General features: G+C 35.3%; 1 protein-coding gene across 14 annotated transcripts in view; it reads right to left on the reverse strand.

The window, feature by feature from the left end:
* The window catches only part of IRAG1 (inositol 1,4,5-triphosphate receptor associated 1), a 137,226-nt gene that overhangs the window by 50,222 nt on the left and 72,967 nt on the right, over window positions 1–14,037 (reverse strand). For 11 of the 14 annotated variants that reach the window (XM_078853206.1, XM_078853202.1, XM_078853201.1 and 8 more), the window contains 3 exons: window positions 6,561–6,661; window positions 3,261–3,331; window positions 638–811 (listed from right to left, as the gene is read on the reverse strand). In XM_078853206.1, coding sequence (XP_078709332.1) covers window positions 638–811; window positions 3,261–3,331; window positions 6,561–6,661 — 346 coding nt within the window. The remainder of the gene's footprint in view (window positions 1–637; window positions 812–3,260; window positions 3,332–6,560; window positions 6,662–14,037) is intronic. The other 3 variants (XM_078853203.1, XM_078853205.1, XM_078853204.1) reach the window with 3 other exon arrangements.

Below are 14,037 nucleotides of genomic sequence, written 5' to 3' on the forward strand. Positions count from 1 at the left end.
AGAATGAGCTTACAGTTGGTTAGAAAACATAAGTGTTGCTGACAGGAATTTTGAATGAAAGAAAAAAGTTTTGTTTTTTCCCAAAAAGTTTCAAACAATTCTAAACAAAATGTTTGGTTTCAAATTGACAAGTGAAAATGAAACCATAATTTTCACTTTATGTCCTTGAAAGTATAATTTTGTTTCGGTTTTCCAAAAAATATTAAGTTGGAAAAAAAAGTGTCATTTCAAATTGACATTCCAGCATAAAATGTCTTCATTTTAAAACCAAAAAATGAAATAAAACAACTTTTTAAGTCAACACAGTTTTAATTTAGTTTAGAACTATGGATTGAAAAACAAATCTTTATTTACATATTTCCTGTGGGGGGGGGGAAATCTAATAAAAATGGACATCTTCCCATGTAGAATTTCGTATTTTGAGTGGGAAAACTCTCTGCACAAAAAATGTGTGTCAGCTCTAGACTACCTGACTGGAAAGGCCTTCTACTTAGCTTTGAAGACAGTTAGAGAGAAATATCCTCAGGGAGATTAACAACTACAAATGATGTGGATGGGTCATGTTGAACATGTGCCTTATACATTTGAAAACTTCTGGATTTCTATGTAGTTTGTTATTTTCACATCTTGCACCTACCTGTGGGAGACTCTGGAAGACTGCTTCTTGATTTTCTGCCTCTGCGCATTAGGAACCGCTCACTCACTCTCTTTGCTTCTTCTAGTAACTCAAGATTCTTCTTTTTATCTTCATCTGAGATTTTGACATCTGGCAGTTGGCCATTTACCAGATCAATCACCTGACCTGTATTGTCTCAGTAGCAAAGCATGGGACTTAGATATGTATAGTATAACCCTGTCTCTAGATAATTTGTTGCATATTATTAAAAAATCACGTGTGCATATCATATGGTTTATAATATACCTATAATTGAGCTATCAACTCATATTCACTAACCAAGCACATTTAACATCACTTTCCAGTGGTGCTGTCCCCCCTGATTTAGGGACTAATCCTAAAAGATCCTGATAAGCTCCTGTCAAATGAAATCACTGGAGGTGAAGGTGCTCATCAGCACCTTAAATAGCTGTCTTAACATAAAACTTGGTTTTCTATATACCACCCACCCTTTTATTTATTTCTAAGGTTGATTTTCCTTATTTATAAAAATGACCATGGCACTATCCCTGTGTCAGCTAGTACTGTCAGCATTTCTGTTACAAACTATTTTTTGTGAAATTTTCTGCCTGTAAAATTTTTCAAGCACAAAGTCCCACAAACATCCTTGGGAAAGGAAGTGCATACTTAACTCTAAGCACACGAGTAGCTCTATTGGCAGGTTTGCAGATTGGGGCCCAGAATTTTGCATGTGCAAATATTTGACCATCTGTAACTGTGACTGTAATTCTAGAAGCTGGTTTTGAAAATTGGATCACTAGGGTCTACAATTGTTCCTCTTCTATTTAAAAATTGGCTTTTCACGTAGCTTCATACTAAATTTTCAAAACCACTTGGTAACTTAGAAACTTAAGTCCCATTTTCAAAATTACTTAAGGCATCTAGGAGCCTAAGTCACTTTTGGAACTAAGTGGTAAGTCACTTAGGTGCTTTTGAACATTTTACCATAAGGGTCTTGTCAAAAATCCACTCCAGTGGGCCATTATGGTAAGTGAAAAGACTCCCATTGACTTCAAGCGTTTTGGATCAGGCCCTCAGTTATCTTTTAAAAAGAGACAGGGAACTGACTTCTCACCAAACAATTCTCATTTTCTTAGTTCAGCATTCTCATTTTCTCACCAAACAATGGCATCTCATACTGTATGCATGACTTGGGTGCCGCTGTTGATCTAGCTAGCATGCAGGTCTATTATATATGGTACAGGGTTTTCCAGTCCACTTAGATTTCTAGGCATTTTAAAGTTTAATTTCAGTAGTGCCTTAGTTTGCTTGCTTTCTCACATATTTGATTATGTCTGACTTCACATGTCTTGAGCCACCACATACCATATACCACGCTATTTTAAAAACAGCTCCAAACATAGTTTTAGAAAAACAAATCTGCCTAAATAAATTGCTTGGATTTTTATTAATGAAATCATATACTCATCATTTTAATATAAACTATAAAATAAACTGAAAACATCAAACCAGAATCTTGACTATTAAAGTACAATAAGAATGAAACATTTTAAATGTATTTCAATATATAAACTTAATTTTACATAAACCATTTTGTCTGTTGTGTAATTGGGTCTGGACTTGAAGTTTTTTTCTCTTTCCTTCTTTAGGTAGTAGCTCATGTCTGTTTATTCCTTTATCTTTTCATACTTTAGTGTAATCATGCCTATAATTCCGTACATTTTGTACTGGCAAATGAAGGATGTTGTAAATAGAGATGTGTCTGCAGCAACAATCCAGATACAGACAGACATGGGATGAAATCCTGGTCCTACTAAAGTCAATGGAAGTTTTGCCACTGACTTCAGTAGGGCCAGCATTTCATCTCCAAACTTTGGGAAGTTTGCCAAATGCATATACGTATAATAATGGTCAGATTCTATCACCTTTATTCCTACTGAGTAAATACATTATTCCATAAGTAGCCACACTGAAGTCAATGGTACTTTTCATGGAGTAAGGTACTCATTGCAAGGAAGGGCACCAAAATCTCCACCTAAAGAATGTGCTAATTTTCATTAAAATGTTTAAGTAGCTGATACCTTAATTGACCTGAATATTTTGACAGATAACTGTTCGTGAAGTTTTTTTTCCCTTTTAATTTGATATCTGATTCTGCACAAGGAATGAAAAAATAGAACTACTGTACAATAATTTTCACAAAACAGGAGTTTCTAAGAAGATATAGCTCCAGCCTTATAAGAAAAGAAGTAAACTCTATTTTATTTTATTACTGTATTTTGAGGTGTTAGAATATATGTATTTCCCTAGCTCTGCTCAGGTGTATATTCTGTGTATTATTCAGCACTTGTAATGCAGACATCTTAAACTCAGGGTGATAATTTATCCTGCTATACCATCAAGTATTTTCTGTGCATACATTATACTCAGTGTATACAGAAGAGGGCATTATACAGTCATTCTAATTTCTGTGGGCCAGATTTTCCACTGATGTATATTGGGGTGGTTCCACTGAAGTCAATATCCTATGCTATTCCAGTGGAGATCTATTTAAATCTTATTTGAACATGTCAGATTTTGTTTTCGGGAAGAAAACATTAACATTAACAGAACTATTTCTTACCAACTGAAGTCAGTGAAGTAACGGAAGTCCTAGTGTGTCGCTTAGAATGTCTCAGGTGAGGACTATGTGGTCTAGGGAAAAAACAAAACAAAACATAGCAGTAAGCAACAAGGAAGAAATTAAAATAATGCTTTTATCATATATATTCACCTACAGAAATTTCTACAAAAATAACATTTTCTAATTTACTGGTATGCCTTTTGGAAAAATACAATATAAAAATAACTAACTCTCCCTCTCCCCCCAAATCACAATTTGATATCCAATTAACTATTTGTCTCAGAATGTAAAAAAAGAAAGAAAAAAGAAACAGTATGCTCAAGCTGATAAAGGTTTGTATTATTTTTCCCATAAAAGTTAATTATACAAATTTTATGTTTTAGACATTTTACGTTTTCTAAAATCTGGGAAAAGACAGGCAAACACCCTCTCTTCAAAGTTCTGAACTTGCTTTATTGAAAAGTGTTTACATGGCTGGTTCTTTTCAGTAAAGGTTGATCCAATTAACAATCAATGAAAAGATTCCCTTTGACTTCAATGGGAGTTGGGTTAAACCACCCCCCCACCAATTCTTGTTTTGCTGAGATTCCTCTGGTACAGGGAGAAATTAAGGAAGCAGTGTACTGCAAAAATCACTCTCAACAGGTGGAAGTTTTTCAACAAAAGCTCCACCTTTTAAGTTCAGTGTCATGATCTAAGACTGATGTAAATGTGGTTCATGGCAAGAAATACTTTCCAATTTGTGTAAACTGATAATTTGTTATGATTGTTTGTTTTCTCTGAGATAGAAAAAAAATGAATTATTTTAAATAGATTTTAAGCTACGTATTCTAAGCTATGCCTAGATGAGGAACTGGGTAGCTCAAAGGTCTGCTAATAATGGTCCTGATTCAGCAAAGATGTAAACACATATTTATCTTTAATCATATTAATAATCCTATCCCTGTTCAACAAAGTATTTAAGCATGTGCTTAACTTTAAGTAGTACATACATCCTATTGACCTCAATGTTTAAGTGCTTTGCTGAATAGTGATGGTATTATTAATATGTTTGAAGTTTAGCATGAACATGTGTTGAACTGGGGCCAGAATCTGGAATTTATCTCTTCCATTTCATTAGTTCAAAGATCTGTTACATAGAGCTATTACCATTTGTTAACTGTTTGATGGTTATTTTGAAATGAATGTGGTCTCACTCAGGTTACCAGCCAACTCAAATTCTTTAAAAGAAAACAAATAGTTTTGCCAGTATTCTGAAGATTTCCCACACTTTGGTAATAAGAAATAAGACTATTTCCTTTATTGCCAACACAAGTTTACTAAATAATGCCTTGCACCGGGGAATCTGCAGTGATACAAGCTTTCCCACAATGCATATGGTAATGAAACTATACACAATAGTAGTTATTGATGTTGATAGTTATAATGGTGTAAGTTTTAATAATTTATTCAATACTGAAGATAATGTACAAAAGACTGGAAATAAGAGTGCATCTAACAAATGTGTCATCAAGTAAATATGCCAAGAAAAATCATAAGCACTTTCAGCAATGCATGAAAACATAAAATGCAAAATATAAGAATAAAATTAAATAAAGTATTTGCAAAGTTTGTTAGTACAACTTGCAAAGCATTTTTAGTTTACTCAATTTCCTTTGGAAATTACTTTCCATTACAGTTAAGCCTTGTTACTATATTGTTCTTACATACTATAAATACAACTTCTGCTTAAATTGGTACTTTCTTTTTTAGTTAATTTATTGGTTTTGAATTCTTTACTAATTTAAACTTCAGATAAATGGAATGGTCTTGATTTTTCTAAGTACAAAATATTGTGTTGATACATAGTTCTTGCAAAGTAGGTTACAGGTTCTATTTAATATGAATGACTGCTAATATATATAAACTTTTCTTTGTGGTGCTAGGATAGAATACTAGCAGGCATAATTTAAAACAGCATTCTAATTAGTTGGATAACAAAAAAGGAGTGGAATAATCAGATTCAAACTATGCATTCTATACACACTTAAGCTACAGGAGTATGAGCTAACAAAGAAGGAACAATATATATTAAGGATTTTAACAAAAAAAAACATATTTCCATTTTGGACCAAATACTCCTCACCTTCCATATGCCAATATTCACTTGTGTGAGTAAAATCAGTAGGATTTGACCCCACAACTACAACTAGTGGACTAGAATGTAGGATTTAGCCATTGAACTGACTAGGGCAGTGGTTCTTAACCTGGGGTGCAAGATGCCCTTTCTGGGGGTGTGAGACATGCCAGATTTTTTTAGAAGCTAAATCATCGAAAACACAAATTAAGCACAGGCACGTAAGTACAACTACTTTGTTTTGTTTCAAACCTATGTATTTATTAACATTATACATTTTAAACGATTACTATAATATACAAACAAAAATATATCTAAGTATAAAGAACTGACCTACTTCAACAATTTTTGATAAGGGGTGCGAGAACATATTTTGAGAACAAAAGGCATGCAGACTGCAGTAAAGGTTAAGAACCACTGGACTAGGGGGTATACTGCCCCATGAGGAGCTCAGGGAAAAATTGTGCCTTTCTCCTGAGGTACAATCCCTTCCTAAGCTGCCCAACTTGTGCTCCCCTGGTGGTCATACAGGAAGCTGATGCAGGGTCAAAGGGCTTGGAATACTGTGCATGCAATAAAGTGTGTGGAAGGACTAGTCCTTGCACAATTATTCCAGGTCCCTGCATGCACTGCACAAAGGCAGAGGGTTCCAGGACACTCCATCACATGCCAAAAGGTCAGAGGCAGCAACCTTTACTCACAAGACTACACTGGAGTTACTCACATGAGGAAGGCCTGCTCCCATGAGTAATAGTTGTCAAACTGGGTCCAAATTATGTGAAAAATCTATTTACATAGTTGTTTTAATCTCATGTTTGCTCAAAATTTAAATGATGTTAATCTGGAAGATTAGCAAATATATGTAAACTTCATGCATGCATTTTGCAGTCCTTATTCATGTCAAACTCCTACAGATTTCATTTGGATTATTCCCAGAGTTAGGTCGCAGAACTGTGTAAAAAACCTATTCCTTTGGTACCAATTAGGATATCTCTATAATGCCACCTCCTTATGTTAAAAATAGTCATTTTACTGTAGAGACAATATATCTAGTTACAAATAAAAATAAAACGCTGATTTCTTTAAAATTAAGTAAATTTCGAAACAGATTCTCTGAAACGTATATCTTGGAATTATTATACCGGTTATGTATAATCTGGTAACACATGTATTATATGTAGTACCTGTTAACCAGATTTTTATCAATTTCTACATCTGGCGTAACAGCATTCTCTGGAAGAACAATAGAAGGTGTACGGCATGTTGTCCCTTCAACAGTAGCATCCTGAATAGTTTGTGACAAATAAAAATGTAGTTAAACAAAAATTTAAAACTCTGAAAAATGATGCTGTATATGGAATATAAAATGTATTTCGCTGTCAATTTACCAGGAGAAAAGATGAACATGGTTCAACAATATATGAGTTAAATGTCCTTCAAACACAACAGATAATGAAACCGATCCTTAACTTCAACTATTGAGGAGAAATGATGGCTAGTCATTGACATGCAATTTCTTCACATAGGGCCTGATGTTAGCAGTCCTTGCACAAAGTAAAATCAGTAAATGGCTGGCTTTTACAAGGACTCTCAGGATCAGTCCCACAGAGGTGCTGAGGCACATTATGAGTAATCTGTGCATTCCCCTTGAAGCTCAAGTGTAAATCCCATTGAAGTTAATGAAAGCTGCATGTAAGAAAAGGGGAAGAATGGATCCTTTACAATGGTGGGTTAAATTAGGTGCAAAACTCCAATTAGCAGCAACAACAATTGGTTTCAGTATATAGAAACTATTATTTTCATGTTGTTTTATTGCTTGCTTTCTATTTCCCTATCACACATCAACATGAATTAGCAGTGCTTGTTGTAACCAAATATAGTGGGACTTATCAGATTTTACAACAGCCAGATATTTTAATAAATACAGTATGTCATTTAAAAAAGTTTACATGACAGTCTGTGTCAGTTTGCAGTGTTGTTGTAGTGATATTGGTTCCAGGATATTAGAGAGACAAGGTGGATGAGATAATTTTTTTTTTTTTACTGGATACACACTTTTGAGCTTATAGAGCTCTTCTTCAGGTCTGGGAAAGGTACCCATGGATCTTGAAAGGTATGTTGTGGGGGTCACCATAGCAGTGGATTTATGTTTTGCATTTCTTATGGGAGGTCTGTTGCTGCTTTGAATGGCTATTTCCGGGTCTGTGGGGAGCTAGTTCCGATAAAGAGCTTGGCAAGGTTGGGCGTTGTTTGAAGACCAGAAAAGGGGGTTCAGGAAAAATTTCTTTCAGGATGTGGTCTCCATAGAGAATGAGTTGTATTTGTTTAATGATAACCCATATGGGTTCCAGTGTGGGATGATAAGAGTGTGTGGTTGGAGGTGGGTTTGATGAAGGCGGTTTTAAATGTGTTAAGGTGTGCATCCCAGACTTTCTCCTCAGAGCATATTCTGTGGTATCTGAATGCCAGGCTGTAGATAACAGATTTCTTGGTGCGTTTGGGGCAGTTACTGGATCTGTGAAGGTAAGGGTGCGGATCCATGGGTTTCTTGTATATAGTTGTCTGTAGGATTCCATTATTGAAGCTGATCATGTCCAGGAAGTTGATACTGGTGTGTGTCTTTTCTAAACAGAGTCTGACGGATGGGTAGTTGTTTTTGAAGGCCAAGTTCATTATCAGAAGCAAGCTTCCCACAGGCCAGGACACACCAAATCAAAGTGGCACCAGGCCCTGCCATAACAAGAGATGCAAAACCTGCACACATATCTCCACTGCTATGATGATCAAAACCTCCTACAACACACCTTTCAAGTTCCCTGGATCCTACACACGCCTTTCGCTGCATGTGGTGTACCTCCTCCAGTGCACTGTATGCCCCAGTAACAACTATGGGTGAAACCAGACAATCACTATGCTCTCAAATTAACTCATATAGAAAAATGATAAGAGACAAAATGCCATATCCCCCGGGTGCGAACACTTTTCACAAAGTGATCACTTTATATCTGATCTCTCAGTCCTCATTCTCATAGGACCCCTGCACAATATCTCCTTCAAAAGACAACCTTTGGAGCTTAAATTCATAATTTTGCTAGACACTGAAAATCATGGTCTTAATAAACACACTGGATTTATGGATTATTATAATAATCTGTAACTACTAACCCTATAACTGCAGAGCTGTTTACAGACCACTTCACCTTGAATGGTCTTTTAGAATGTGTTAGCTACTTTGGCTAAACAATCTGTTTCACCTTGTATTTAGCTGTGACTCTCTGAGTACCCTTCCCAGATGGGAATAAGAACAGTTCTCTGTGGCTGAAAAGCTTCTCTCTTTCAACAACAGAAATTGGCCCAATAAAAGACATTACCTCACTCACCTTGTCTCTCTAGTAGGTGTCAGTGTTGAAGGTCAAATTTTTAAAGCCTTATACAATGTGACAGATGTGCACTCACTGCCTGTGTATAGTAATCACAGCATCCTGCTTTTGGGTGTGTAAACTAGCCTTTGTTCATGCAAGTCAGGCAATTATACAGCCTCCATTTCTAAACGTACCATGGACTGCACCGGCAAAAGTGGGTGCACAACCAATAACTTGGAGAAAACAGGTGAGCACTCATTTTTATGAGGGTGCAAAATGGGATGCTGGTTTGTGGCTGCATGAAAATTTTGCCCTAAGGGGGGGAAAAATCCTTCTTTCAAATCAGCACAGAAATAGTTCTGACACAGATTTCATACTAAAATATTTTATAAGCAACTCCCAATAAGTAGAGGTGGCGGCTGCAGTTTTGAAGAAAGCTAGTTAAGGTTATCCATATCTAACAAACGGGAAATCTGTTGATGTTTTACATGGATTTTGTAGGAAAAAATGAGAACGGTATTATAAAGCTTTCTTCTTCTCCACAAAAAAAAACAAAAAAACCAAATTCCTCCACATTCCAGTTAATCCTGTAAAAAAAGGTTAGGATAGCAATTCGTTTTTAAAAAAACCATGAACCTACTAAATTAGCAGAGTTCATTTTTTGTTTGATTTAAAAAAATTACATGGGTCTTATACATCAATACCAGAACTGAATCCAGCTGTCCCAATTTGCTGTTTCATTCCCTTTATCTGTTCTTTAACATGTACATAATGACAGCAGTTTCTATGGAATATCTTTTTAAACAAATGAAACAGCACAGTATCTGTCTGCACAGGACATATGCATCTGCCGGATAACATGTACCTGTTATGTGAATTAACAACGGTCATAAATAAGCTTGAAGGCTGATACACTATTATGATATATAGAGAGAAAATTCACGTCTTTTGGTGCAATATAATTTCCACCTGTTGTCTGCACATTAAAGATGACAACATGGCACTGGTTTGCATTGTGAAGTTTTCTGTACAGTCTGAAGGGCCAGATACACCATTTTTAGAAATGATACCTTAGATGCTAGACCTAGGGTTGTCAACCCCCCAGTTTACTTAATGTCTTATTCCAGCCGCATAATAGAGTCAGATCCCACAGAAAGCTTTCATTTTCATACAAATGGATTATTTTTTTTTAGAAAATGGGTTTTGATTCTGATGCCCACTGGCTATATTTTAAGGATTCAATTTCCAAAGAAGTTAATCATGCGACTGCACAAGTAATTTTCATATACATGCAAATTGGATAACTGAACTTACAAATAGCCATAGAAAACAATGGCAGAAATAATAATGGTCTTAGCAGTGCCCTTCATAAGTTTTTTTTACAATTAGCAATGCAGAATACAGCATTAGTTTTATTAAATAAGGACTCCATTCTGTCACCTTTAAATCATGCTGAACAGTACCTTCACAAGTATTTTTATTGATTTCAACACTTTGTTCCACAAGTCTCTTTCAATAGACTTCAATAGGGGTAATTCCAGTTTCCTCCCCCCACCCCCCCACAAATGAGTAAATGTGTCATTATCTTTATTATATAAAGGTCATATTTACCCTCAACCTTTGTATAAAATTCCCATTGTTATCTGTTGGAGATCTACTGTGAATCAAGGTAATGCATGATCCGAACACTGTAGCTTTGGTCCAAGATCAATAATTAAAAATCTAATTGAGTCATCCTGGTACTAGGATTTTGACACTTCTTTCTAGAAAAATATGGTAAGAACTGTTAGCGGAACCTACACCCACAACTTTTAGCAACTGTAAATTTCTATTGTCTCTGCCCATGACCTATACTGGACAGCTGGGAGTAATGCCAAAAGTTGAGAAGTGGATACTGGAGTTGTGGAGGCCGTTTCCTGTGTACTATCTCCTGGTGATGATATTGCTAGAAAAAGTGCAAAGAATGGATTTGGAATTCAGACCTGTGGATTTCCCATACATAGTCAAAAAGATTATGCCCTTTACCCATATTTAAATAACTGTCAAGTACATTAGGTTGTCAGCCAAACATCATCTATATATTGTTGGATAGTTATGTATTTCTGAAATTCTTTTTTCTTGATAGAGGACAACTGAAAGACTTATTCTGTTCAATATTAAGGAGGAAGACTGCTTCAAATTAGCAAAAATTGTATCAACATTTTTAAAAATGCAAAACAATCAGTTACATATGGAGAAGAACGATGCTAGAAGAAATATTCAATGTAAACATATGCCCATACAAGTAGAGCCAAATACAGATGGAAGATTAGCATAGTAACTCAGAGCATTAGGGACGAGCATTAAAAACCACATGAATTCTAATTACAACTCTTTAGACAATCCACTTAACATCTGACTCAGTTTCTCCATCTGGGAAATTCACATACTACTTTCCTCCATAATTGGGAAGTTACAAAGATTAATTCATATTTGTAAAATGCTTTGAAGATAAAAAGGCATTATGTAAATGGTAAGTAGTGTTATAGTCTATGTAAATATAAAGAGAAAAAAGGAAGAATTCACTGCACACTTTGAGTATTTTCATGAACAAACGGATTATTGTTACTCCTGATGCTAATCAAGTAAATAAGTTTGAAAAGCCTCAATTCACAGAAAACTATACTGATAAAAGAGAGTGTAGGCTCATTTTAGAAGTGGCAACAAGGTTTATTTGTATTTTAGGAAAAAATGAATGGAACACACCGCTCTGCAATACTGGTAATATTTCTAGCTGGAGTTAAAGTTGCACACAAGTGAATGGTACTTTCTTCCCTGTATTCTGAAGGAACAAATGTACCAGAGCAATAGAATAACTTGCTGTATCTTCACTTTTCAGTAGAAACAATTAGGAGATTAATTTGGGGGACTCCTACCAAGGAGACACTGACCAGGATTAAGTGGAGAAAGCATTTGCCAGAAAATACCACCCTAATGATTCTTAATTTAAAGACAATTCTACTGAAATACTTTCTGAACTAATTAAAATAAGATTTCTATACCATAGTTACAATACAATACAGCTATATAATATGTAAGTTTTTGAGGGCTAAATTTCCCCTCAATTACACCCCAATAACTGAAAGCCTGACCCAAAGGAGACTTACCATTGACTTCAATGAGCAATGGATTCAGTGGAATTTGGCTCTCAGTACTTCCGAATGCTTCTAAAACAACATGTTATATGGTATACACATGGCAGAGATTCACATGTGCTTTTCTATTCTGTAAATTCAAATTGGCTCTGAGTGAAATGTTGTATTTGTTCCAACTGTGGTCAGTGAAGTAATCTTAATTTATAACAAAGACATATGACTAATCAGAAGATAGGTTTAAATCTGTAAAATTTAGGGTTAAAATATTAGAACTACTTCATCAGTGTCTACTCAAAATACACAGATCAATGAAAGTCCTCCTGACAAAACTGATTTGTGTCTTTAGAAGATGTGGTATTCAGTTTCACGGAGCTGAAATCCACATTCCAAAATTAGGGGTAATGTCAAAATAAAACAAAAATGTTTCTGACATTCAGGCTACAAAATGACTACTTCTTCATTTGAAACAATTAAAAATAATTCTAAAAAGAATACTTTGATACCTTTCTTTCAGTCAGTCACTTGCTTTTTAATTTCTCCATGAGGTTATCTTAAAAATGCAATGTAGTAAACAAAGTCATTACAAACATATTTACCCAGTGGGCAAGCATACAACTAACATGGAATAAAATATACTCTGATCTCAGCAATTCTCAAGTTGCTAGCCATTAAGTATGCCACTTAATTTTTTAATAAATAAATTTTCCTCAAGTGTCACATTTTGTTTTTGTTGAATACATTTATTCATCTGGTAAATTCAAAGGAATCAATAATAGCTTCAAAATGGTATAAAGCTAAAATACGTGACATTATTGCAAGTGAACCTATAAAACCCTCCCTCCCAAATGACATATGATTAAAACCAAGATGACAAATGTCAATTGATAAAATAAATTTTGGCTAAGGCTTCCATTTTAAGTTCAAAGTTATTACCTAAAAACAGGCACCAAAATTTTGACTTGCTGGTAGACATGAGTTTTTACTTAAAAATAAATAAATTAAATTAAATTAAATTAAATGTAATTCACACAGCTCCTCATCTCCATGACCATAACTCTCATTTAGATGTCACACACAGGCCGTTCCATGTTGGTGATCATAGGGGAGTGAGAATTAAGAAAAATAAAAACATGCTAAGAAAATTATGTGCAGATTTAAACAAAGAAATATATTGCATATTTGGAAAAATAAATGCTAAAACCTAGAAACCCTAATTATTGTAATATGAGACTGCAACGGCAATGCTGATGTTGCTTGAAACTATTATGATCAGATATTATAGAACCCTGTTTATTAATATTTGTGAAAGAGCTATCTTCATGCCCTGTTTACTGAATGAATAGCACACGCCTATATCAGTTTTCAGGTTTAATTCTACTTACATGGAAGTCAATGACAAAACTACCATTGACTTCAGTGTGAGCAGGATCAGGCCCCCTACACATGCACACCTTAGTGATCTTTATAAAGCTGTTATAAACAAAGGGTAAAACCTTTTGGACCATGTCAGGATTGCAACTGAGATTTTTAAAAACCGGTGACTAAAATTAGGTGCCTAAATCCATATTTAGGAACCGAAATAAGAGGTTTGTTTTTTCAAAAAACATTGAATTCAAGATTTTAGGTCAGATTAAAGTAACCTAATCTAGGTCATCATGTATATTTTGAGTATAATTCAGACAGCACATCCTTTAAGGTGGTGCAAAGCTCACCCCTACCCTATGAGATACATGGTTGCATGTATGGGAAGGAGTCACAGAGCCCTTTGTCACAGAGCCAAATACTATTAATCAAGAGCAGTCCTTGTACTCAAGTGAGGACAAACATTGCAACTGAGGCTGGACCCTGTTGGGTCTTGCCAAAATACTCACGGTCCAGCTGACTGCCATATTTGGAGGTGGGAAGGAATTTTCCCCTGGGTCAGATTGGCAGAGACCCTGGGGGTATTTTGCCTTCCTCTGCAGCATGGGGCACAGGTCACTTTCAGGTTGAAACTATTGTAAATGGTGGATTCTCTGTAACCTGAAGTCTTTAAATTATGATTGAGGATGTTACATAAACTCTGGCTGAGTTACTGTCTATTACAGGAGAGAGTGAGTGAGGTTCTGTGGCCTGTAATGTGCAGGTGGTCAGTCTACTCTAGATGATCATGATGGTCCCTTCTG

The sequence above is a fragment of the Lepidochelys kempii genome, chromosome 6 (genome assembly GCF_965140285.1).
Source record: "Lepidochelys kempii isolate rLepKem1 chromosome 6, rLepKem1.hap1, whole genome shotgun sequence".
Taxonomy (NCBI): domain Eukaryota; kingdom Metazoa; phylum Chordata; order Testudines; family Cheloniidae; genus Lepidochelys; species Lepidochelys kempii.